Raw genomic sequence first — 25,000 nt, 5'->3', positions numbered from 1 at the left:
GAATGTCCAGCTTGGCCAAGTGGTCTCTGACCCGGTCCTCCTCAACTGAGGGAAAATCTTCCTCTCTCCAGACCTTCCCCTTTGCCTTCAGAGTATGGGATTCATGAGGGACAGCTTTAGCAGTGAAAACCGAAGAAAAGAAGGCATTCAGTAACTCTGCCTTCTCTGTGTCTTCCACCACTAGGGCACCTGTCTCATTCACCAGTGGGCCTACATTTTCCCTAGTCTTCCTTTTTCTATTGATATACTGAAAGAATCTCTTCTTATTGTCTTTAACTGCAGTGGCCAAGCTGAGTTCTGATTGAGCTTTGGCCCTTCTCATTTTCCCCCTACATAGCTTTGTTATATCTTGAAAGTCCTCATAAGTTGCTAACCCCCTTTTCCAGAGAATGTAAACTTTCCTTTTTTTCCTGAGGTCCAGCCAAAGTTCTCTATTTAGCCAGGCTGGTCGTCTTCCCCGTCTGCTCGTTTTTTGAGACAAGGGGATGGCCTTCTCCTGGGCTTTTAAGAGCACCTGCTCCTGCCCCTCCCTTCTCCACAGTGCCTGTTACCTCCTGAGAAAGCAATGAGCTTGGCCCTTGGCTACACTAGAGCCTCAGCTCAGAAACAGCAGCTCCATGGAGAGGGGAATCTGCCCTGGCTGAGCTCTCCCAGCACAGCTGCCTGGCACTCATCTCACAAAGGCGTCGAAAGGGAAGGGTGAGGCCCTTGGCTGTAGTGTCTCCAAGCCGGATGGGAGCTCAGGCTGACCGATATTGAGGAGGGCAGATGGGCTTAGAAAAATTCCCCACTGTGCATAGCCCTTGTCAGAAAGAGGGTCTATACTGGACAACCCTGCGGGATAGCAGCTGGCTGTGGGGGATGTGGTCTTGAACCCAACATCCCTTCCCTCCCAAAAGCAGCTGCTGGGCACTCACACTGAGATCCCAATGTGGGACAGGAACATTCTGCGCATGAACATCAAATCTGTCATCAGTTTGGCTTTTGGTCTGAAACCTACAGAGCCTATTCTTCCGCTCACAGCACAGTTATATCAGATGCTTTGTTCATGTAATTCAGTGATGGTTTGGGAGAAGGTCTTGGCCCCTGCCTGGCACAGCACCAGGCCTGTGAAGAGCTCAAGTCCCTTTGGCATTGGCTTGGGCATGAGGGCGGGCTGCGTCCCACCCCAGACACACTCAACAGCACATTGGTAGCAGATCCACTCAGACATGGCCAGCACAAGGTTGACAGGATTGCTCAGCCTTCCCCTTGCCCAGAAAGCAATCCCCATCCTTTGAACTCTCTGGTGCTGGGGAGAGCAGCTGTGCCCTGGCCTGGAGAGGCAGGGAGCAGGGACTGCCAGCCATGCTGAGGCACTCCCAGTAGTGTTATGCCAAATTCAACTAAGGATGCAAAGTGGAGTGAAAGTGTTGCTGTTGGGGCCTGAAATGGGCAGTATTGGAGTGTGAGCTCTGCAGAGGCAGGAGAAGGAGGGCTCAGGACACAGGGGCTGCATTTCAGGGCCTCTTCCCTGGACAGGTCTCCAACAGGCTGGTGCCATCACCACTCAGCTGCACTCACACTCCTTCTGACCCTGCGAACCTGCTGTTCTGTGGTGCTCATGGGAGTTTCCGCACCATGACCGGCACACTGCCTTGTGATTACAGACATGCAATGATTCACATACACATACTAATGCACAACAGCATCAAGTCATCCAAAAATTTGTGCTTCTGTAGTGCATCCACACAAACACAGCTGCACATAAGTGCACACAAGACAAGAAGGCACGTAGGAACAAAACCAACTGTGGACTCTGCTGAGAGCTGGGGACACATGGCTACATGTGTCTGGAACACTCTGGGTTAAGCACAAGGCCCCAGACATGCCCATGCCATTGTTTGTGTACTCATTCTGTACTCATCCATAAGAAGGGCCGGAAGGAGGATCCAGGGAACTACAGGCCGGTCAGTCTGACATCGGTGCCTGGGAAGGTCATGGAGCAGATCATTCTCAGTGCCATCACACGGCACATGCAAGAGAACAGGGTGATCAGGCCCAGTCAGCATGGGTTTGTGAAAGGCAGGTCATGCCTGTCAAACCTGATCTCCTTCTGTGACAAGGTGACCCACTTGGTGGACGAGGGAAAAGCTGTGGATGTTATCTACCTGGATTTTTGCAAGGCTTTTGACACCGTTTCCCATAGCATTCTCCTGGAGAAACTGGCTGCTCATGGCCTGGACAGGTGTACTCTTTGCTGGGTAAAAAACTGGCTGGATGGCCGTACCCAGAGAGTGGTGGTAAATGGAGTTAAATCCAGTTGGTGTCCAGTCACAAGTGGTGTCCCCCAGGGATCGGTGCTGGGGCCTGTTCTCTTTAATATCTTTATCAATGGTCTGGATGAGGGGATCGAATGCACCCTCAGTAAGTTCGCAGACGACACTAAACTAGGGGGGCGTGTTGATCTGCTTGAGGGTAGATTGGCTCTGCAGAGGGATCTGGACAGGCTGGACAGATGGGCTGAGGCCAATGGTATGAGGTTCAACAAGGCCAAGTGTCGGGTCCTGCACTTGGGTCACAACAACCCCATGCAGCGCTACAGACTGGGGGCGGAGTGGCTCGAAAGCTGCCTGGCAGAAAAGGACCTGGGGGTGTTGGTGGACAGCCGGCTGAGCATGAGCCAGCAGTGTGCCCAGGCAGCCAAGAAGGCCAACACCATCCTGGCCTGCATCAGGAATAGTGTGGTGAGCCGGACTAGGGAAGTAATCATCCCCCTGTACTCGGCACTGGTGAGGCCTCACCTCGAGTACTGTGTTCAGTTTTGGGCCCCTCACTACAAGAAGGACATTGAGGTGTTGGAGCGTGTCCAGAGAAGGACTACAAAGCTGGTGAAGGGTCTGGAGGACAAACCTTATGAGGAACGACTGAGGGATCTGGGGTTGTTTAGCCTGGAGAAGAGGAGGCTGAGGGGAGACCTTATCACCCTCTACAACTACCTGAAAGGAGGTTTTAGAGAGATGGGAGCTGACCTCTTCTCCCTGGCGACAAGTGATAGGACAAGAGGAAACGGGTTCAAGTTATGTCAGGGCAGGTTTAGATTGGATATTAGGAAGCATTTTTTCACTGAAAGGGTTATTAAACATTGGAATAAGCTGCCCAGAGAGGTGGTGGATTCACCATCCATGGAGGTGTTTAAGAAAAGAGTAGATGAGGTGCTTAGGGACATGGTTTAGAAGTGGTGGTGTTTTTATCAGGGTAGGTTAATGGTTGGACTTGATGATCTTAAAGGTCCCTTCCAACCTCACTGATTCTATGATTCTATGATTCTATGATTCAAAGGAGGACGTAGATAGACAATTAACCGTTCTGAAGCGACGCTTAGAACGATTGTCGATGCCGCAACAAAAGAACGTTAACCCCTGCGATGTTCCATTGCCTGATGACTTACCTCTTCCACCACAGGGAAAACCGTCGGCAGATGATACAGCTGCCCGGCGTTGGAAAGGAGTTATAAAAGAAGCAATGCTAGATGGGGTTATTTTGCCTCTTGATTTGCCTCATGCTTTTCCAGTAGTAGTTAATGCTCAAGGGGAAAGGGCATGGCAGTCTTTCGACTGGAAAACTTTAAAGGAAATAAAAAGTGCTATTGCACAATATGGGTTGACATCTAGTTATACACAGCAAATGCTTAGTGCAATGTTTTCTAGTATGGTTTTGGTGCCTAATGATTACTATCGTTTGGCTAAAATTCTGCTTACTCCGTCCCAAGCGTTACATTTTAAAAGTGCCTTTGAAATTTTGGCGGATAGTGCCGCAGATAACAACGCAAACCGTGGGATAAACGATCCATTATCTGGTGTTACCTTTGATATGTTGGTGGGTCGGTGTCGGTTTAGCTCAGAAAATGCACGAATGCACATGGCTGTTGAGGTTTTGCAGCAATCTCAGGAGCTTGCTTTGGCAGCTTTTAAAGCAGTTCCTGAAGCTGGAAAACCTATTCCATCTTATGTTTCTGTTAAGCAAGAACCGAATGAATTGTATATGCAATTTATTGATAGGCTTACTGCAGCTATTGAAAGGAATATGGATTTGGCTCCTGGAGCAAAGGAGTCAGTGTTGATGTCACTTGCAGTAGAAAATGCTAATTCAATTTGTAAGCGTATTTTGCAGGCTTTACCGAAATCGGCAGGATTGCAAGACATGATGGATGCATGTGCAAAAGTAGGAACCGCTGAAGAGAACGTTGGGTATCTTGCCAATGCATTTGCCGCTGCTGTTAAGCCGCTGCTTAATCATGGGAGAGGAGCCAAAGGATCCTCCTCTAATGCACGCTGTTATAATTGTGGTAAGATGGGGCACCTGCAGCGACAATGTCGGCAAGGTAACCTTGCAGCCAGAACTACCTAGTCAGGTCATGATACGAAAGAAAAAAAATTTTTATTTTTTTTTTCAACTGTATGTCTCTTGGGCTCTGCAAACACTCCGGGAACGATTTAGTACCTTTGTGATTTATCATTATATGGATGACATTTTAATTGCGGGAAAAGAGTTAAATCCTAACATTGTTGTACCTATTTTTCAGCAGGAGTTAGCAAAAGCTGCATTGGTTATCGTTCCAGAAAAGATGCAGCAGCAATCACCATGGTATTTAGGTTGGATCATATCTAGAACTACAGTTACTCCACAAAAAGTAACTCTAAATGAGAAAATAGAAACACTATCTGATATTCAAAAATTGATTGGTGATATCCAATGGGTACGTGCAATATGTGGTATCACTAATGATGACCTTGCACCACTTATGCCTTTGCTAAAGGGGTCTCCCGAAGTGAGAGAACCTCGACAGTTGTCTCAAATGCAGAAAAAGGCATTACAAAATATTGTCGATAAAATCTCTATGCCTAAAGCCAGCCATTGGAATCCCGAGCTACAGGTTCAAGCCTTTATTTTTAATGGTGGGATTCAGCCATTTTCTATCTTGGCACAATGGGATGAAAAACAGGTTGATCCTTTATGTATCATGGAATGGATATTTTTGCCATATCAATTGTCAAAAACCATTGTGACTAAAGTGGAAGCTATTGCCCAAGTGATCATTCGTCTAAGAAAACGATGTCGACAAATAGCTGGTTTTGATCCTGCTATTATCTATGTCCCTATTCTAGCGGAATACTTTAATTGGGTATTGCAAAACGATTTTGTGTTACCCCTAGCTTTGAATGCTTTCATTGGAGATCTTACCATTAATTACCCAGCTCATCGATTAATCAAGTTTTTGCTCCGTTACGGTTTTGAAATTATTCCAAAGTTCTCTAGGAGACCGGTTAACGGACTGACCGTCTTTACAGATGCTAGTAAGAACAGTCATCAGGCTGGGTATGTGTGGCATCACAATGGGCAATGGCATTCACAGCGCTTAATGGGTGACGTTACTGATTCCCTTCAAACGTTGGAGTTATATGCCATTCTTGAAGTATTTAGAAATTGGTCAGAAGAACCTGTCAATGTTGTTTGTGACTCTCTGTATGTTGTTGGTATAGTGCAACGATTAGAACACGCTATCTTGAAAGAAGTGAATAATTGCCGACTTAGTCAACTTTTAACTGAGCTATGGCAACTGATAAATTGCCGTAAACGTGACTATTTTATTGTCCACATTCGTAGCCATTCTGGCCTTCCTGGTAGCTTAGTGGAAGGTAACGAGGGCGCCGATCAATTAGTGGCCGCTGCATGGAATGGTCCGCCTCCTAATGCATTCCAGCAGGCTCAAAACTCACATATGTTTTTCCATCAGGCTCCGAAAATGTTAATTCGACAGTTTGACATCCCATTATCAGACACTAAAGGAATCGTTCAGGCTTGCCCTGACTGTCAAGGACAAATGTTGGGGGTGGGCTTAGGAGTCAACCCCCGGGGACTACGGCCATTACAGCTTTGGCAAATGGATGTTACTCATGTACCAAGTTTTGGTCGTTTTAAATATGTACATGTTACAGTAGACACCTTTTCTCATGCTATTTGGGCTACCCCTTTGTCTGGGGAAACAGCTCGACATGTAAAACTACATTTACACGGATGTTTTGCCACACTAGGAGTTCCTCTTGAAATTAAAACAGACAATGGTCCTGCTTATACTTAGCAGGCCCTGCAACCATTTAGGAACCTCTGGGGAGTTAAACATGTTACAGGTATTCCTCATTCCCCCACAGGACAGGCGATTGTAGAACGTGTGCATCAAGTAATCAAACAGTTACTGTTAAAACAAAAAGGGGGAGGGGAGGAGAATTTGTCTCCTGTAGCACGAATACAGAAGGTAATATATGTAATGAATTTTTTACGGTTAGTGGGAACTGACACTGAGCCCCCTGCAGTGATTCACAGTCAAGCTTTGGGATCAGGACATAAAGAACACAACCAAGGTATTTTGGTCCAGTATAAGGACCCTGAAACTGGAGCATGGAAAGGTCCCGCTGAACTGCGATATATTGGCCGAGGGTATGTTTGTATCGTTACAGAAAGAGGCCCTCGCTGGATTCCAGCCAGATGGATCAGGGCCTGGAAGGGTCTGGCTGAAGACCCGGTTGTCCAGGAGCAAGACAAGAAATAGCTAGCCAACCGTGGAACATGGCCTTTTGGGCATTAATCTTGTGTTTGGGCCTTCTTTATGAAGGAGTAGAAAGTATCTTTGACATTTCACCGAGACAGAATATGGGTAACTTGGGCCAACCAAACAGGCCAAGAGGCTTTTTGCCTGTCAATGGCTATGCCTTCCGATCCTTGTCGAACATGTTTGATCAGTTTTCCATATATACGCTTAAGAGATTTTAAAGGTTATGTTAGTAATAGTAGCTTATTAAATGAGAGTTTAGTGGATACTGCTCATGCTAATCATACTTGTTACAGCCTTTATTATAACTCTGATATCATTAGCACATTATTGATAGATGTAGATAGTGTTAGGCATGGTGTATCGCAAAATCGCGCTGCTCTTGATTTTTTGCTTTTAGTGCAGGGTCATGGGTGTGAGGAATTTGAAGGTATGTGTTGCATGAATCTTTCTGACCACTCAGTCTCAATTCATAAGCAATTAAGCCAGCTGAGAGCTAATATGCACAAGTTAACCATCGATCACTCGTGGCTTGATGAATTCTTTGAAGGATGGGGGTTAACAGGATGGTTGAAAGGAATCTTAAAACAAGGACTATTAGTTGTCCTTATAGTGTTGATAATTTTGATATTTGTGCCATGTATAATATCTTGTGTAAAGCAATCAATACAGAAATCTTTAGAGGGAGTTTGGGCCGCTGAACTAAAACAAAAAGGGGGGAATTGTGGGAAGCTTTTTGGAAAACAACGGACGCGTTGAAATAATGAGCTTATGAACTTTGTGCAACAGAAGAGGTAAAAGACAAGCTGGTACAGTCTGAAGGTCCACATGAAGGAGGAATTCACAGGAGGAATTCACACGCTGATACTGAAGCTGCTGCAACCCCTAAATAGATGCTGAATATGTATTGCTACAGCTGTATTTAACCAATAATAGTTTGTGTGTATAAGGTTAAAGGCCAACGAGCACAAGACACGATCTAACCCACGCTGTAGTAAAAGTATATTACACTTCAAGTATGGTAATAAAACGGCTTTCAGCACGATCATATCAGATGGCTCCTTTTTTGCCTTCCTCCTCTTTATTGCCTCCACTTGTTCCTCTCCACTTCCCACTTTCCCCGCCCCACCCCCACCTCTGACCCTTTTCCTAAGCATTCCTTAACAAGTGTTGCCGTGTCCCACAGGACCCACGCTCAGACCTCCATAATCCTAATGTTCCTCTTGTCGCTTCTTGTCAATTCCAAAGCTCAGCCTCACCCACCTCAAAGCCACACCTGCAGTTTCCTAATGGCCCATCAATTAGAGGCTGAAGAGCTCTGGGCTCCCCCTTGTCTCCCTTGTCACTTACTGAGAGATTGGTGGCATTGTATGCTTTGTTCATCACTTTCCCTTTTACCTCTTCCCTTTGAAAGGAAAAGGGAATTGATGTGACAGCCTAAGTGAACCAGTAGCTCTCACCTTCCACACGCCCTTCCACATCCCCTCTCCTCAACTTGCTCAGGTGTGAGGGTTCCTGAAGACACTGAAAGGCTCTTGTCCTTAGAGAAAACTGTCTCTTGAGTGTATGCCTCAGAGGTGTTGGTGTACAGCTGGGCATGAAGACAGACCTGAATACCACTTCCATGTAGGATCCACCCAGCTGGGAACGGGGCTTCTCATCCACCTTCCAGTGCCTCAAAGAGACATTTTTCTCCAGGGACAGAGACTGAGCTTTCTTTGTCACCTCACAAGGCCTCACTGCAAACACCTGCAGTCATGGCCTTCTGAGCTGGCATCACTCCAGTAATTAGACCAGGGTGGCCTGCCACCATGCCTGCTTTTGTCAGCTTCCACCACAGATGCTCTCCAGGGCCAGCTCTTTGCTTTCCAAAACAGACTAAGCATAACAAGAGACGTATACACAGAGGGACAAACCGGAGCCCAGAACTGCAGCCCCCAGCAGGATTCTGTTGGGCAGAGAAACCAGAGGAACTCGAGGATAGAGGGGTCCTCCCAGCACAGCACTGGTGAGACACCAGAGCTGGAGGAAAGACATGAAAATCGAGGGATCAGCTCAAGAGGTTGACCAGGGAATCTTATCCAGTGCCTGGCTGATGTGTATTGCTCACATGTTGAGGGTTTCCCTGATCCCCACATGCAGGACCAGGAAAACATTTTTGTTCCTGGGCTTCTTGGGCGAGGAGGTAAAGACACTGGAGCATCTATGTCTCTCCCCAAGAGCCCTCTTCTCCACCAGTGGTCGTTGGTGGACGCTGAGGAAAGAGTAAGAGGTGGACAAGCAGGTGAGGTACTTGTCCTGAGCACTCTCTGCTGCGTCCGGGCGACCGGTACCCGCCCCGGGGCGCAGGGCCTCGGCGGACCCAATGCCGATGCCGATGCCGGGCCCGGGGCCGGGCGGGCGGGGGAAGCGCCCCGCGGCGGGGCCGGGCGGGGAGAGGCGGCCCCGGCGGGCGGAGCGGCAGCGCCCCCTGGCGGGCCCGCCCGGGGCTGTCCCCCCAACCCCGACATACGCCCGGCCCCGCCCGCGGTGGTTCGTGCCCGGCCGCAGCCCCGGCTCCTCTCCCCGTGGCTCCCAGGGCGCAGTAATACACCGCCGCGTCCCCGCGCCGGGGCCGGGCGAGCCACAGGCCGCTGGACCGGCGGTCTGCCGCCACCCACAGCCGCCCCGACGGGTTCCGCACTGCTTTGGAGCCTTGAAGAGTGTGCATGAGATATGCGGGGCCTCGGCCCGCGAGCTGACGGAACCAGTAGATGTAGTCATAAGACTGTATATTGGGGTGTGAGCAGTTGATGCTGATGCCAATGCCCTCGGTGGTCTCTGCCGACGGCTCCTGCTGCACCTGGGCTCTGCCCGCAGCCACTGTCAAGAGAGGAGAAGGACATGCCAAAGATCACCACACATCACCTATCTCTGATGGCTCTTTCCCCAGAGAAATGTTTAGAAAGAGTAGCAGTGAAAGAGTACCAGTCCGGAATGGATGGGGACATGTACCCAGGATCCTCATGTGGGTGCGTGGAGGGAGGCAAAAAGGTCTGGGAGGCTTTTTGTTACAGATTAATAGAGAGACAGAATGAAAGTCAGGTGCATGGACGGATGGAGGGGGAGGGAGAGGGGACAGGAGAGTCGGGTGTGTTCCAGGGAAGGACGATGGGCTGAATTCTGAAGAAGAATAAATGCTGAAATCACAGGGAGATGAGTGGGTGTATGGAATAAGGGCACGGTGCAGGAAAACAAACTTGTGCTTACAGGTGTGAAGGAAATCAGAGGGGGAGGTGAGAGAGGCACCTCGGAGTAGGAAGAGGGGCTAGGGATGTTAGATGCATGGAGAGATGGGTGAAAAGAGGGATGGGTTCATGGATGAAGAAAGCAAGAGTAGACAGGGAGAGGGGCTGTTACAGTGAAGGAGAGAGGGCTATAGTCGGGGCAGTAATAACTGCGGAATGCAGAGGGGAAGCAGAGGGTGTGTAGGAAAAGAGGCGTCTATGCAAACAGGCTCGTACCGACAGACGAGATGGATTAATCGGGAGAATAGGAAGAGGGGACTCGGAGGGTCCAGCAAGGGGCACAAAGGGTGGGAGAGATGCAGGAGGGGGAAATACCCGTTGAAGAAGGAGAGGGCAGAGGTGGCGCTGAGCTCCCCGGGGAAGAGCCCGGACACAGCCCCGGCCCCCATCCACCCCCGCCAGCCCCACGCACCCAGGAGCAGCGCGGCCAGCCACGCCAGCCCTGCGCCCCGGCCCCGCCGCATCCCGCCGCTCCGCCGCCCGCGCCCCGCTGTCCCCCGCCAGCCCCGGCTCTCTGCTCCGGCCGCTCCGCCTCCTCACTTTGCCGACACCTCCCCTCCCCTCCCCTTCTCTCCTCTCCGCCGCCAGCTCCGCCCCGGAGCTCAGCTCTGCACCGCCGGTGGGGCCGGGCCGGGAGCTGAGCGGGCCTGGTCGGGTGTTGCAGCTGCCCGCGGACAAGGCATCCCAAAACCACACCGACCCCACCCCAGGGTCGCCGTCCCAGTGGCCCGGGAAGAGCGGCTGGCAGCGCGCAGCGAGCAGGAAGGCGGCGCCGCGGCAGAGCCCGGCCGGAGCGGAGCTGCCCGCAGCGACACTGCGGGTGCGGGAGTGCGGGCAGAGGCTGTCCCCGGCACGGGCACTTCGGCCACGGCCACGCCGGTGCCGTGAAGGAGCCATGGGGCAACGGGAACGGCCCAACACCGGGGCATGACGGGAAGTTTTGGCCGTTAAGTGCTGGCTGTTTTGACAGTGCTCTTATTTTCTCGAAATGTCTCCTTGGAAACTTGGACATTCAAATCTAGGTCTGGAAGGAAAGAGCCCGGGGTTCTGCTGGATGTTCTCAGCCATCAATGGAAAAGAAAAAGTAAGCTGTCTTCTCTCCCCAGCTGTCATCATCACTCACAAGTCCATGGTCCTCCCTCCTCTAACTCAGTCCTCAGGTGTCTCACGTAGAGAGTTCTAAGTCCTCTGAACAGGAGCTGTGTCTCACAGTTATCACCCATTCCATTCTCTGGGTGTTATCTACAGACATGCTGGGAGTTCCCAATTTCCCACTGTTCATGGAAACATTAAGCAGCATTGGTCCTACTACTGATCCCTACTACTACTACTAGACCCCACTGATAAGTGTCAGTCAGCTGGGCTTTGCACCAAGAGCACAACTCTCTGAGCTTGGTAGTCCAGCCCATTTTCCACCCACCTTATCACTCCACCCATTTGTCACCAATTTGGTCATAAAGGCAGCACAAGAGAGGTTGTCAAAGGTCTTGCTAAATTCAGGTACACCCCTCCCCTGCCCTTCCCTTCTCCACAGGGCCTGTTACCTCCTGAGAAAGCAATGAGCTTGGCCCTTGGCTACACTAGAGCCTCAGCTCAGAAACAGCAGCTCCATGGAGAGGGGAATCTGCCCTGGCTGAGCTCTCCCAGCACAGCTCCCTGGCACTCATCTCATAAAGGTGTCAAAAGGGAAGGGTGAAGCCTTCAGCTCTACTCTTTCCAAGCTGGATGGGAGCTCAGGCTGACCGATATTGAGGAGGGCAGATGGGCTTAGAAAATTTCCCCACTGTGCACAGCCCTTGTCAGAAAGAGGGTCTATACTGGACAACCCTGTGGGACAGCAGCTGGCTGTGGGGGATGTGGTCTTGAATCCAACATCCCTTCCCTCCCAGGGGCAGTTGCTGGGCACTTGGAGTGAGATTCCAATATGGGGCATGAAGGTCCTTGTTGACTCAAGTCCAAAGCAGTCACCAGTTCTTTGGCTTTCCTGTGCAAGCCACAGAGTCTGACCTTCCACTCACAGCACCGCGACGTCAGGCTTCAGGTTCCTCTCATTCAGTACCTGTTTGATCCAAGACCTCAGCCCCTGCCTGACATGGCATCAGGTTGGTGGGCTGCACAAGTCCATTTGGCAGTGACATGGCCATGAGAGGGGGATGAGTCCCAAACCAGACACCACCAGCACTGCATTGGCAACATATGCACTCAGGGATGGCCAGAACGAGGTGGGCAGGATTGCTCAGCCTTCCTCTTGCCCAGAGCAACCCGCATCCTTTGAACTCTCTGGTGATGGAGACAGCAGCTGTGTCCTGGCCTGGAGAGGCAGGGAGCAGGGACTGCCAGCCGTGCTGAGGCACTCCCAGTAGTGGTATGCCGAATTCAACTAAGGATGCAAAGTGGACTGAAACCATCCTTGGTGGGGCCTGAAATAGGCAGTAGTGGAGTGTGAGCTCTGCAGAGGCAGGAGAAGGAGGGCTCAGGAGACAGGGGCTGCATTTCAGGGCCTCTTCCCTGGACAGGTCTCCAACAGGCTGATGCCATCACCACTCAGCTGCACTCGGGCTCCTTCTGACCCTGGGAACCTGCTGCTCTGTGTTGCTCAGGGACAGAGCAGTAGACGGTGTCTCTGCCAGAACCAGCACATTCCCTCTAGATTACTGACACACAAGGACAGACACACACACAGGCTCAGGCACACTGGTGTGGAATCGTGCACAAATTTGTGCTCCTGTGTGTATTCTCAGAAACCTGGCTGCTTACAAGTACACAAAAGGCAAGAACACACATAGGAAGAGCAAGAACTATGGATTCTGCTGAGGACCCCTGGGGACTGGGCAGTGTTAGGTAGGGTGGGGTCAAAATCTAGCAGCACAACACATAAATCTGGGGAAGCAGCAAGAAGTGACCATTGAGGTGAGCTGAGGAGGGAAGGGAAGAGAAGGACATGGCAGGTCCTCATGCACAGGAGCCCATTGTGTCCAGCTGAGGAAGGCTGGAGGTTCTTCCTGAGAGTGACGCTTCAAACAGTCCAAGAAGGGTGACCCAGGTTAATCTCACATGCCTGCTCTGTACCCTTCCAGCACTTAAAATGATGCTTCTGCCTATACTGCTGCATTCCTGCCCTGCAAATCCTGGGGCCTTTCATCCCCGTGCTCAAAAGAAGCCTTCATTTTGGAATGGGCATGGCACAAGTCTGGAAATGAAAAGGCAGCAGTGTTGTGAACCAAAGCACAGCCCATATCATTAGCTGTGATGGTCTGTGTTTAAAATGAGCTTGTCAGGAAATTGTTACCTCTGCAAAGGGTGTCTCTGGTCCTGTGGCCATGAAGGGCAGGTATAAAAGCCAGCCCAAGCCCCTGCTCCCTCATCCACTTCTCTTGCCTGCTTCTCCTTGGGAACCAGGTGAGTCTTGGGCACCTTCTCCTTCTCTTCCACAGAGAGATCTCTCCTCGATGGACCTCTCAGCTGATATTGTCTGTCTCCTGTCCTGTGGTTTTTATCTTCTTGTCATGATAGAGGGAAGTGAGGAGAAGTTTTGCTTAGAGTGAGGCTGGGATGTGGCAGTGGGTGCTTTTGGTTTATGCAGTAGGAGACACATTGTGCAGACTGGTCTGCACTTCATAGGGTGTTTAAGACTGTGTGTCTCCTGGCTGAGCTTCCAGCTCCCCACTCAGTAGTGGCCTTGTCTCCTTTGTGACAGGGTGACAGGGCTGGTCCTCATCCACCCTTGTGCTCTGCTTCCTCCTTGCTCCTCTCCCAGGTGCACCTGCAGCCCAGAGACATGTCCTGCTACAACCAGTGCCTGCCATGCCGGCCCTGCGGCCCGACCCCGCTGGCCAACAGCTGCAATGAGCCCTGTGTCAGGCAGTGCCAGAACTCCACTGTCGTCATTGAGCCCCCTCCCGTGGTGGTGACCCTGCCCGGACCCATCCTCAGCTCCTTCCCACAGAACACCGTTGTGGGATCCTCCACCTCTGCTGCTGTTGGCAGCATCCTCAGCTGTGATGGAGTGCCCATCACCTCTGGGTGCTGTGACCTCTCTGGCATTTCCAGCCGCTACAGTGGCAGAAGGTGCCTCCTCTGATCACGATGTTGGGCAAGCCCCAGGGAGACACCGTGAGGAACTCAAAACATGGTGCTGGGCAAAGGATCGAGATTTGGAATGTGTTTGCAGTATCCCTGAATGGCTTTGTCTTTTTCTCCTTCTTCTTTGCTTGCTTCGCTTCTCCTTGGCAGCAAGGTCTCACCACGGCACACCTGGTGGGGTACATTTGTCTCCTCTATGCCCCTCTATGGGGCACACAGACATCATGCAAAATCTTCCCCATGGCCACGAACTGCACAGTCTCAGCTGCCGCCAGGGCTCCATGAACTGGCAACCTCCACCTGGAGTGACTTTGTTTCCCTCTTTTCACTCATTAAAGTTCTGCTGCATTCAAGCCTGGCCTCCGTGTGCTCCTTCCCTCTGTGGACACTTCCCACACTGCCAAAGGAACAGGGGTTCCTCTGGGGTGGAAGTGGGTGAGGGCACAAGGAGACCCTTCTCCATTCACAGAGGAGTGGATGGCTGGGACAGCCAGCAGAGGCTCCTCTTTTGAGCACCATGCCTTGGAGCTGAGGAAGATATCCTGGGCTGCTCTGCTGCCAGTGACCATCAGGTCTTGCCCTGCTGTGTCTCTGCCTACAAATACCCAGAAAGGCAGGAGGCCCTGAGGGGTCATCAGCCCCATAAGGTCTTGAGGAAGGGCATTCCTTTTGCTATGGCCAGAGCTGCTGTGGGGTGACAGGGGGTGGTTGTGGGGCTCCAGAAGGTGATTTGCTGTGCAGAATGGCAAGAGTGGTAAAGCAGGGACTAGCTCTTGGGATGGCCCATAGCTACTACTCCACCTTCCTCCCCCTTCCACTACCCAATCTAGTGGTCATGGCCAGCACGCATGGTTGGGAATACCTGGGAAAAGTCACCCATGCTGGTGAATGCTCCACGGGTGGAAAGTGGAGCTAAGGATGTGGGAGCTGAGGGCAGTCAGCACAGAAATGGGGACAGAGAAACAGTGTATTTCTGAGGGAGATCAAATGGCTCTGATACACACCATGCAGGAGACTGTGAACATGAGCAAGGACGAGGTCACTAGGTTCCCATGCAAGAGCTCTGAACCATTGACTGCTTCGTTTGTCCTCCCAGAGTCTGTGGTCAGGAATTGGCTGTCATTCTGGTGGAAGAGGATTTTCTTTACATGTAAATCTCACCATTCCTGATCAGTGGAAATGTCTCTTGGCAGCTGCGACAGTCTCATATCCTATTTCCCGTATGAAAATTCAGGTGTCTTGACAAAAGTGTACAAGTGGAAGGATGGAAATCCCCACACCCATGTCCTCCATCAAGAGGGATTAAGGCTCATGAAGCATATCTCTGAATGACTGAAGGCCACAAGCTGTGTGAGGGAGTTTCACTTGCATCTCTGAAATCTTTTTTCCCTCGTCATACTATTAATAACCATCATCAACAGCAGCACAGGTGGACTTCCCAACCCCATTGCACTAAACCTTGTAATAAGCAGGAGGGACCTCAGATCCTTCACAATGATGATACCATCTGCAGTCATCCTTGTAGGGAAGGAAAGGGTGGCATTTCTTCTGACAGACGACTAAGTCGTTTGGCCAAAGCAGTACCAGAGCGCTGCTACTGGTTCTTGGCATGACCTCCAGTTTGGCTGTTCAACCAAGGAGATCTGGGAAAGGGCATTGTTGCCAGAGGGTGTTCTTTTTCGATGGTGGTTGAAATCATGCCGGGGCTCTGCTGTGCGCAAGGCAGGCACTGTGCTGTCTCAACCCGTGCTTCCCATTTCACTGCTGGGGCCTGTTTCTATGGCCCACGTGTCTTCACCTACGTGGAAGCCCCCTCAGAAGGGTCACTAGGCAAAGCAGTGCCCGTTCTTTACATTGATCCGTGATTCTCACTCCCCTGCTCAACCCCTTGATTTACACCCTAAGAAACAAGAATGCGAAAGCTGCTCTGAGCAGGTTCAAGATCTGGTGCTTGTTCATGTGAAGGAAAAAACTGGCAGGATGCTGTGGCCCCCAACTAAAGGGCACTGTGCATTGAGGTGCTAGTGATCCATGTGCCAGTTAACCTAGTGAGGCTCACGCCTCTGCTGTGCTCTGCTACACACAGAGCTTGGCCTTCAGAGCTGTGTTGTGCTGCTCAAGTCCCTTGGGCAGAGGACAAACTCAGCCACTCGACCGGAACCGATGCGCCTGTAGGCAGCTCCTGGTCAGTGCCAGTGATTGCACTGCCTGGGTGTCCTTGCCTGTATCTAAATGTACAGTACGAGGTTCTCGTGTGAACTTTGTTTCTGTTTGACAGCAGAAATGATGAATTGAGCTGGCTTATTTTATGAAAATCTTCTAAAAGCTTGACAGACCAAAATGGGGTAAGCCTTTCATGGGCATGACCTGCGTGGGGTGCTGTGCCCTTATTGGAGATGCCTAGTCGACAGCACATAGCTTAGGGTTCCTAGCATCTGGAGGATGTAGGATCATCTCTACTGCCTTCTCGTTCTTCACGGTCTTAGTCTAAGAAGTGGGATTTTAAACAGTACCTTACAGAGCCTCCGTACTTTTCTTATGGGAATCAAAACAAACCAGCAGCTTCTGGTTCAAAACATTTGGTGTAGTTGGGAGGTCCCAGTGGGAAATGCCTTTGCAGAGAAAGCTCAGCGAAGAAGAGATAGACCAAATGCCTGGCTGGCCCCACACAGTCATGGGGGGTTGTCACAAGATACTTGGCCTTGGTGATTTTTCTGGTGAATTGGGAAAGTGAGGAGGAACTAGCTGGATGTCGCAGCCCACCTGAATTATTCACTTCTTTCAAAGGGAAGGAAAACTTGTGCTGTGTTTGGCTGTTACTGCCATACTTGGAGTGGACATGAGGATGTTTGGAGCTGAAGCACTGGCCTCACGTGAGATGCAGGCGCAGAAGCTCAAAGGGGTCTGGGCAGCAAATGTGCGGGGCAGAGCAAAGGCACATGGCATGGTATCCCCCCTTCCATGCAAACAAGCCCAGGGAAGGGACATTCCCTCTTCAGCATAGGGGCAGGTATGGGGACGGGGACAGGCATGGGCAGGAATGAACCTTTGTGTTCTTCTTGTAACACTGTGGAGCCAGCATAAGAAGGAACAGGTTTTGACTCTGCTAGGTATCGGGTCAGAAATAAACCTAATTCATGGAAGTTTGCCCCATTATACAAGGAGTAACATGATGAATATTAACAGAATCACGGTGAGGGAGGCATGGAACAATTGTCTCCAAAAGTCTTTCTAACCTTGCAGCCAGGAGGGATCCCACCGCTTACAGCTTGGGGTGGGCTCTGAGAGTGCCCAAATATATATCACAGCCCATGATCCATTAGCAGGAAAGACTTTTAATATCCAGTGGGTGAAAAGTTTCCTCCCATATCTGCTCAAGTCGCAGTGGGGTGGATTGTGCCCCCCATGTTGTGTGGTTCCCTCCCCCCAGGGCTGTTGCCTCAGAGCAGGACTGGCTGCCTCACAACATGCTGACACCTCTCCAACTAGTAAGCCATTGTTAGAAGCTGGGGTTGTCCAGCAGACAAATGGCCTTTCAAGAACCCTGCTTGGTCTGTAAAGAAAGCTGTGTTGCCTCAGGGGAATGGGCACAGTCCCCTGCCTTCCCAGCAGACTGTGTCCCAGCACTAGGAGGAGTGCAGCCGGTCCCTCAGGTGTGTGAGGTCCCTTTACTCTGGTGACCACCTCCTGACTGCACCTACCCAGCAGGATGTTGAGGAGGCACAGGGAAATCATGTGGGCGCTACGAGAGAGCACAGCTGGGAAATGAGTCTGTAGTAAGCACAAGAAGCCACTGCCAAAAGTGCACAGAGCACTGCACAATGGCAATGTGTATTTGCATGCAGGCAAAGCCACGTCCCCACCAAACCAGGGCAGGAAAAAACAGTCCAAATGGGATTAATGGGTATGATCAACCCTCACCTGGAGCCTCACCTCACTTCTGCAACACACAAGTAACTGGACTCTTTAGAGATCTCTGCACCACCATGGTTTTATGGGGCATGGGAGAAGAGGGACAGGACATCTCTGGTACTTCCAGCAATAATATCATGGCTATTCTAGGCTGGTTCTCCTTGCTTTATCTGCCTGTGATGTATTGACCTTGACCGGCCACCAGGTGTCCACCCAGTTGTGCTGTAACTCCCCCTCCATCAACAGGACAGGACTTACACTGTAGGTGCTGCTTCATTCCCAGAGAGTTTGTGGGGAGGCTCAGGGATGTGGTAGGCCTGAGGGGAAGCCATACCAATAACAACTGAGGAGAAACAGGCATCGAGTATATCTTCCCTTTTCCTGTTGTTTGTCACTAGGACCCTAAGCAATAAGCGGATATCTATTTGCGTTCCAAGCACCCTCATGCCATGGTTAAACCCCATATCCACGTCCAAGGTACTCGAGGACAGATGAATAGCAGGGAGGAAGCTTTGTGTGGGTCAATGGGCTCAAGCTGGGCACTTCCTCCTCACACCAAGCACAGATCAGGCTCCTCTCAACCACGTTGACACCCTGGACATGGGACTTGCAGAAGATGCATCTGTGAAGTTCAGCACCTGTACGGTGTTCCTTGACAGCATAGAAAGCCTCTCTTTGGGTGTGAGACTTCTTCACTAGCTCTAGATGCCTAGAGCTCAAGACTTGTGTGTGTTTGTGTGTTTGTGTGTGTTGTCTAAGCCAGCTGTGTAGTCTACATTGAGTGTCAGCTGAAGAAAAATAGGTGCTTGTAAGGCACGGATTGCCTGATGGGTATGGAGAAGATGAACTGAGTCTTCCCAGTGCCGATTTCTCTCCACTGATCATCAATGGAGCAAAGATATGTAGCTCACCTGGAGACACTGGCTCTGGAGAGACAGGAGAACAATTTCCCCCTACTCATGTCTTGTCTGACTTTGCGCTTAGATCTTTACTTGCATCTTCACTCACGTGAAGACTGAAGACTTAGGCCTTAACTGTGGTTAGGGGCTCGGAAATGAGGTAGGTGAATCCCTTACCTTACTCGCACTGTATTCCGCTGTCCACAGTTGCCTTTAGCTATCTCCCACCCTGGAGGTTTCAAGACCACTTTAATATCCAGCACCAAATACTTGACATTTCCAGTCTCCTGAGACATGGCTACTTCAGACACCTCCCACATGTCAGCAACTGGCCACACTTTAGAGAACTGTCTCGCTGTTCTGTAATTGGCCTGTGTGAAGAGAGAGCACTATGTATTATGTTTTGGGTTTGGGATGGGAATACTGTTGACAGCGCACTAATCTTTTTGGCTGTTGCGAAGCAGTCGAGGCCTTTTCCACTCCTCATACCCACCCACCAGTGAGTGGGCTGGGAGTGCACCAAAGGTCGGGAGGAGACAGAGTCGGGACAGCTGACCCCAACTGACCAAAGGAATATTCCATGCCATATGACATCACGCTTGGTATATAAACCTGGGAGATGAAGAATGAAGGCGGAGGGAGGGGGCATTCATAGTTATGGGTTTTGTTCTCCCATTAGACAACATGATGTTTCCTGGAAATAGCTGAACACCTGCCTGCTGATGGGAAGTAGTGAATGAATTCCTTGTTTTCTTTTGCTTGTGTGCACAGCTTTTGCTTTACTTATTAAACTGTCTTTATCTCAACCCAGGAGTTTTCTCACTCTTACTCTTCTTACCCTCTCCCCCATCCCATCTGAGAAGCAGATGTCAGTGGAGGAAATGGATGTATTTGCAAAAGCTTCCCCTGCTGAGATATGGAAGAAAGCAAATATACAAGGCCACGAGTCCATGAGAAACGATATTCCAGGGTCTCCCTTCTGGTGGTATTTGCACTGACGTACTTCCTGACAGTAACAGGCACTGCATCCATCATAGCCCCTGTGTGGATGAACAGCAACCTCCATACCCCAAAGTACTTTTTTCCTCTGGAATGTCTCCTTCCTGGAGATCTGGTACACTATGGGTGTTGTTCCCAAAGCTGTAGAGTCATGCTGGGGACTAATCACACCATCTCTTTCCATGTCTGCTTCCCCCAGCTGTTCCTTCTTCTCTCTCTAGGCTCCACTGAGTGTTTTCTCCTGTCTGTCATGGCCTATGACTGCTACTTAGCCATACACTACCCCGTGAGACACAGCTCCCTCATGAACAGTGTCCTCTCTGCTCAGTTGGTGCTGAGCTCCTCGTTGGGAGGCTTTCTGGCCATCCCTCTTCTGGTCTTTCTGACACGCAGGCTGATGATCTGTGGGCCAGATGTCATCAGTCATTTCCGCTGTGATATAGATTCCTGCCTTGCCCTCTCCTGCAGTGACACATGGCCTGTGGAGCCAGTGACCTTCCTCGTCTCCATAATTGTTCTGCTTGCCCCCTGGTATGGCTCAATCATGTTTGTCTACACCAAGCCACTGGTGCAGAACTCTCTGGATCTGGAACAAAGTCCTGAATACCTTTCACAAATCTGTAACTCCTTTGCTGAACCCCTTCATTTACACCCTTAGGAACAAAGAAGTGAAGCAAGCTCTGGGGTGGCCTTTCCAGAAAAAGTAAAGCAGCTTTTCAAAGGGCCTCAGTGAGAGCACACAGATTCACCCCCTTCCTCCCATCATGTCTACCCTGCACAAGTTCCTCACCAAAGTGTAAGTGCACCAGGGCATCACTGGGAATGAGAAGACACCAGTTCCCCACGGAGCTCATCTCACTCACCTCACAGCCATCTTAGGCTGGGCTGAGCCTCGATTCTAATGCTCCCACCTCACTCTCTTCCCTCCTGGGTACACTCAGGATGTCTCACAGTGCTCTAAAGACCAGTGCTTCGAAAGGCTCACAAACCCCATGCAGAAACACTTCTCTGATGAACGCTAGAGCAGTGGTCCTCCCACAGGTTTATAGTTCCAGTTCGTGGAGCTTTTCATGCTGTCAGGGATTTGTCTGAGTCCCCTAAAGAAGTCCCAGCAGGTGGCTCACTGCTTTGGGAAATGGGCATGTATTTCTCTGTTTAGGCTGATATTTTCTGGATGCATCTATGCCCCATCACAGAATCACAGAATTATCAGAGTTGGAAGGGACCTCTAGAGATCATCTAGTCCAACTCTCCTGCTAAAGCAGGATTGCCTAGAGCACATTTCTCAGGACTGCATCCAGGCGGGTCTTGAAAATCTCCAGGGAAGGGGACTCCACAACCTCCCTGGGCAGCCTGTTCCAGTGCTCTGTCACCCCAACCGTAAAGAAGTGTTTCCGTGTATTTGAACGGAACTTCCTGTGTTCTAACTTGTGCCCATTGCCCCTCGTCCTGTCACTTGGAACCAATGAAAAGAGCCTGGCTCCATCCTTCTTCAACCCACCCTTTAGATACTTGTATGCCATAATCAGGTCTCCCCTCAGCCTTCTCTTCTCCAGGCTAAAGAGTCCCAGCTCTCTCAGCCTTTCCTCATAAGGGAGGTGCTCCAAGCCCTTAATCATCTTAGTTGCCCTTCGCTGGACTCGCTCCAGCAGTTCCCTGTCCCCATCCTTGCAGCTGTTTCACAGACTCATGCTCTGATTCAAGATGAAATTTGGCAATGTCTGGTATGTCTACCTATAGCCACTATTCCTCGCATAAGACAGCCAACAGTGTACACAATCCCCTTCCTTTCTCTATCCAGTGTCTGAAAGTACTTTTTAATTTTAAATTAAAAATATGTATATTCTTATACTTTACACTACACCTATCTGGGCATTTCCACATCTAAAACCCCACAGCAGTCTTTCACAATCCATTGTTCCACCTATTTGGGGCTTTGTTGTGGAAACACTTTAATGTGATCGGCAAAGTCCCCAACCTGCAGAGCTGTCAAGTGCTGGCTGGGCACCAACTCTCTCTTTACACTCACTGGAAGGACATCAGCACTTCCAAAGGGCACTTGCTTTTCCCCTTCCTACGATTTTCATTTCAGAAGAGATGCATCACGTTCTCAAAGCTCTTCTTTCTTCAGCCTGACAGGGAAGGGAGTCCATGGGACCACTTCAGAAGGAGGAGGCATCAACATGGCAGACACACCTTGATGGAGAGTGTGGGACTGATTTCAATGAGTGTCAAGCTCTCCAAATGGGTTGACTGAGTCAGGACTGAATGTCTCCTCCTCACTTCTCGGAGCAGTTCTGCTTCTGGAGGCAATTCTCCTGTATCCATCTGTCCTGGGCACTTGGCTTTTAGACCTCCAGCCAGGCCCAGGCACCAGTGCCCGAGGACAGGCTGATGCCCACCCTTGTCAGCTGTGCCCTCTTTCTCTGTGGCATTCGGGAAAATACCTGGGACAGTCCACTGAGGCTGGAGAAAGAGCCTGAGCCTATCCTCCAGTATCAATCAATGCTCGGCATTCCTTGCTTTTGGGGGAGAACTGTGTCTGTGGGTGCTGCCCGCAGGACTGGAGAGCAACCAAAAGCAGGACCTGAAATGTCCCCAGGACATGAGACACAGCAGACTGCAGGACAATGAGGGCTGCTGTTGATTCCCATCAACGTTGCCTAGTGCCCTCTGAGATCAATAGGGACATGCAGAGACTGGAACAGGGCAGGCAGACCAGACCCACGTCACTTGGGAGAGGCACACTGTGCTGGAGCAGCAATGGGACAACAACCAAAACACTAGGCTTTCTCAGGTGAAGTGGCTGATGCTTCATGAGCGTCAGACTCCAATTAGTAGGGTTGGATGAAGCTGGAAAGTCAGCACCCTCCAGCTGAGCTTCCACATGCAGTGCTGGGGTGCCATTGCCTGAGAATAGGTGCCCAGAAGTATTTCTGTTGCCTATGGGAGGAAAGAAGATCACTGAAATGGGATTGCCAGTTGTTGGACAGAGAAACCAGCATGGACTCAGGGAAATAGGGCTTCCTCCCAGCCATGTACTGCTGGCTTTCCTGACAAGAAGAGACATGGAAAAGATCGGGACCACTGTCTAGCAGTGGGGAAGTGCAATAAGGCTTTGGACAGAGAGTCTTGTTCACTATCTGGCTGATGGGTCTTTTTCACTTGTGAATGACCAGATACAGGGCAGGGAAGGGTTCTTTTCTACGTGGCCTAATATGGCCATGGGGCAAAATCATAAGAGTAGCTGTGCATCCTACCACAAGCTTTGTTCCCAGCTGTGGCCATGAGTGGCAGCAGAGGGAAAGGGAAGAAGAAAACAAGCTGATAGGTTACTTATTTGGTTTGTAATTTTTACATTTACAAATATTTACAAAGTTAGCAGCAAGAAAGCACTTGTGGTCGTGGTTTCAAAGCAAGGGCTTGTATTGGCACTGAATGAGTGTGTTGTAACAGTGCCTGGGAATGTGAGTGGGGTGGCAGAGATGCCCAGGCCCTGCCTGTGGAGCAGCAGCAGTGGACGGTCCTGCAGCAGGGCCGAGGGCTGTGTGGCTGCCCGTGGGCAGCAGGGTGTGTGCCGCCCGCCGCCCTGTGCAGAGCAGAAAGGCGCTGCTTCTTGCTAGGAGCCAGAGAGGCCGGCAGCTGCAATCGCTCCTTCCCGGACCCTGCCGGACACTGCCACCTCTGCAGGCGCGATTCCTCCTCCAAGTGCATCCACCTCCACCACTGTCTGGGAGAATTTCTGTCTACACCCTGCTTGGAGTGTGTCGGTGTTGTGGTATCATCTGGGCTGAAGTTAAGTGTCTTTGTAGCAAATGGTGTAGTGCTATGTTCTCAGTTTGGGCTGAGAAACAATGTTGATGGCATACCAGTGTTTTGAGTTGTTGCTAAGCAATCACAGCCTTTTCTGCTCCTCACACCGCCCTGACAGCAAGCGGGCTGGGGGGAGCACAAGAAGGTGGGAGGACATATGGCCAGCACTGCTAATAACAACCGACCAAAGAAATATTCCATGCCATACGACGTCATGCTCATTATTTAAATTTGGGGAAGAAGGAGGAAGGGGTGCATGTTTGGAGTTATGTCATTTTGTCTTGCCAGGTAACTGTCATGTGTGATGGAGTCCTAGAGATGGCTGAACACCTGCCCGCCGATGGGACGTTGTGAATTAATTCCTTGTTTTCCCTTGCTTGTGTGTGTGGCTTTTGATTTACCGATTAAACTGTCTTTGCCTAATCTCAGGAGTTTTCTCTTTTTACTCTTCATTGGAAGACTCTTTCCCATCCCAAGTGGGGGGAAGTGAGCCGGCGGTCTGCTGCCACCCACAGCCCCCCCACGGGGTCCTGCACTGCTTTGGAGTCCTTGTGACTGAAGGGGATGACTACGGGGCCTTGGCCCAGCAACTGACAGTACCAGTAGATTAAATCCCTGGTCTGTATGTTGGGGTGTGAGCAGTTGATGTTGATGCCGGTGCCCTCGGTGGTCTCTGCCGATGGGTCCTGCTGCACCTGGGCTCTACCCACAGCCACTGCCAAGAGAGGAGAAGGACAGGGCAAAAATCACTAAAGCTCACCCAGCTCCGGTGGATCTTTTCACAGAGAAATCATCAAATGAGTGGCCAGTGGGATAGAGCCGGACCAGAATAAATGAGGATAATGTGCTCAGCTAGATGGATCTAGAGTGACCTTGGTGTGGGTGAGTGGTGCAAGGGGACAAGTCTGGAAGGGACTTCGAAATAGATGCGTGCAAGGTGCACGGTTGGATGGATGGATGGATGGAGAGAAGAGGAGACAGGAGAGTAAGGTGCGTCTCAGTGAAGCGTGGCAGTTAGATAGCACCAGTCTGGAAAGAATGGGGACATGTGCCCATGATCCCAGTGTGGGTGAGTGCAGGGAGGGAAGAAGAATAGGGAGAGCTGTTAGTGATGCATGGAGAGATGGGTCAGAAGATGGGTGTCTGGGCAGGCAAGTGGAAGAGAGGAGGAGTAGACAGGGAGAGGGGCTGTTACAGTGAAGGAGAAAGGGCTATATTCGGGGCAGTAATAACTGCGGAATGCAGAGGGGAAGGAGAAGTTGCATGGAAAGGCAGTGGTTCATGCAAGCAGGCTCATACTGACAGAGGTGGCAGAGAAGTGGGGAGAATAGGAAGAGGGGACTCGGAGGGTCCGGCAAGGGGCATAAAGGGTGGGAGAGATGCAGGAGGGGGAAGGACCCGTTGAAGAAGGAGAGGGC

The 25,000-nt window shown here is 50.8% G+C and overlaps 1 protein-coding gene across 1 annotated transcript; it reads left to right on the top strand.

Moving 5' to 3' along the window:
- Window positions 1-19,686: 19,686 nt before the first annotated feature.
- Window positions 19,687-20,476, top strand: LOC309681223 (olfactory receptor 6F1-like; the record flags this gene model as incomplete). Its single annotated transcript, XM_082495056.1, is given in 4 exon segments — window positions 19,687-19,848; window positions 19,850-19,913; window positions 19,916-20,358; window positions 20,360-20,476. Coding segments are annotated over 4 exon segments (786 nt in total).
- Between the last annotated feature and the right edge of the window lie 4,524 nt (window positions 20,477-25,000).

Source organism: Vanellus vanellus (assembly GCF_965231255.1).
Source record: "Vanellus vanellus genome assembly, chromosome: 24".
NCBI lineage: Eukaryota > Metazoa > Chordata > Aves > Charadriiformes > Charadriidae > Vanellus > Vanellus vanellus.
The sequence above is the reverse complement of the archived record's forward strand: the minus strand, read 5'-3'. Positions and strand labels throughout refer to the sequence as shown.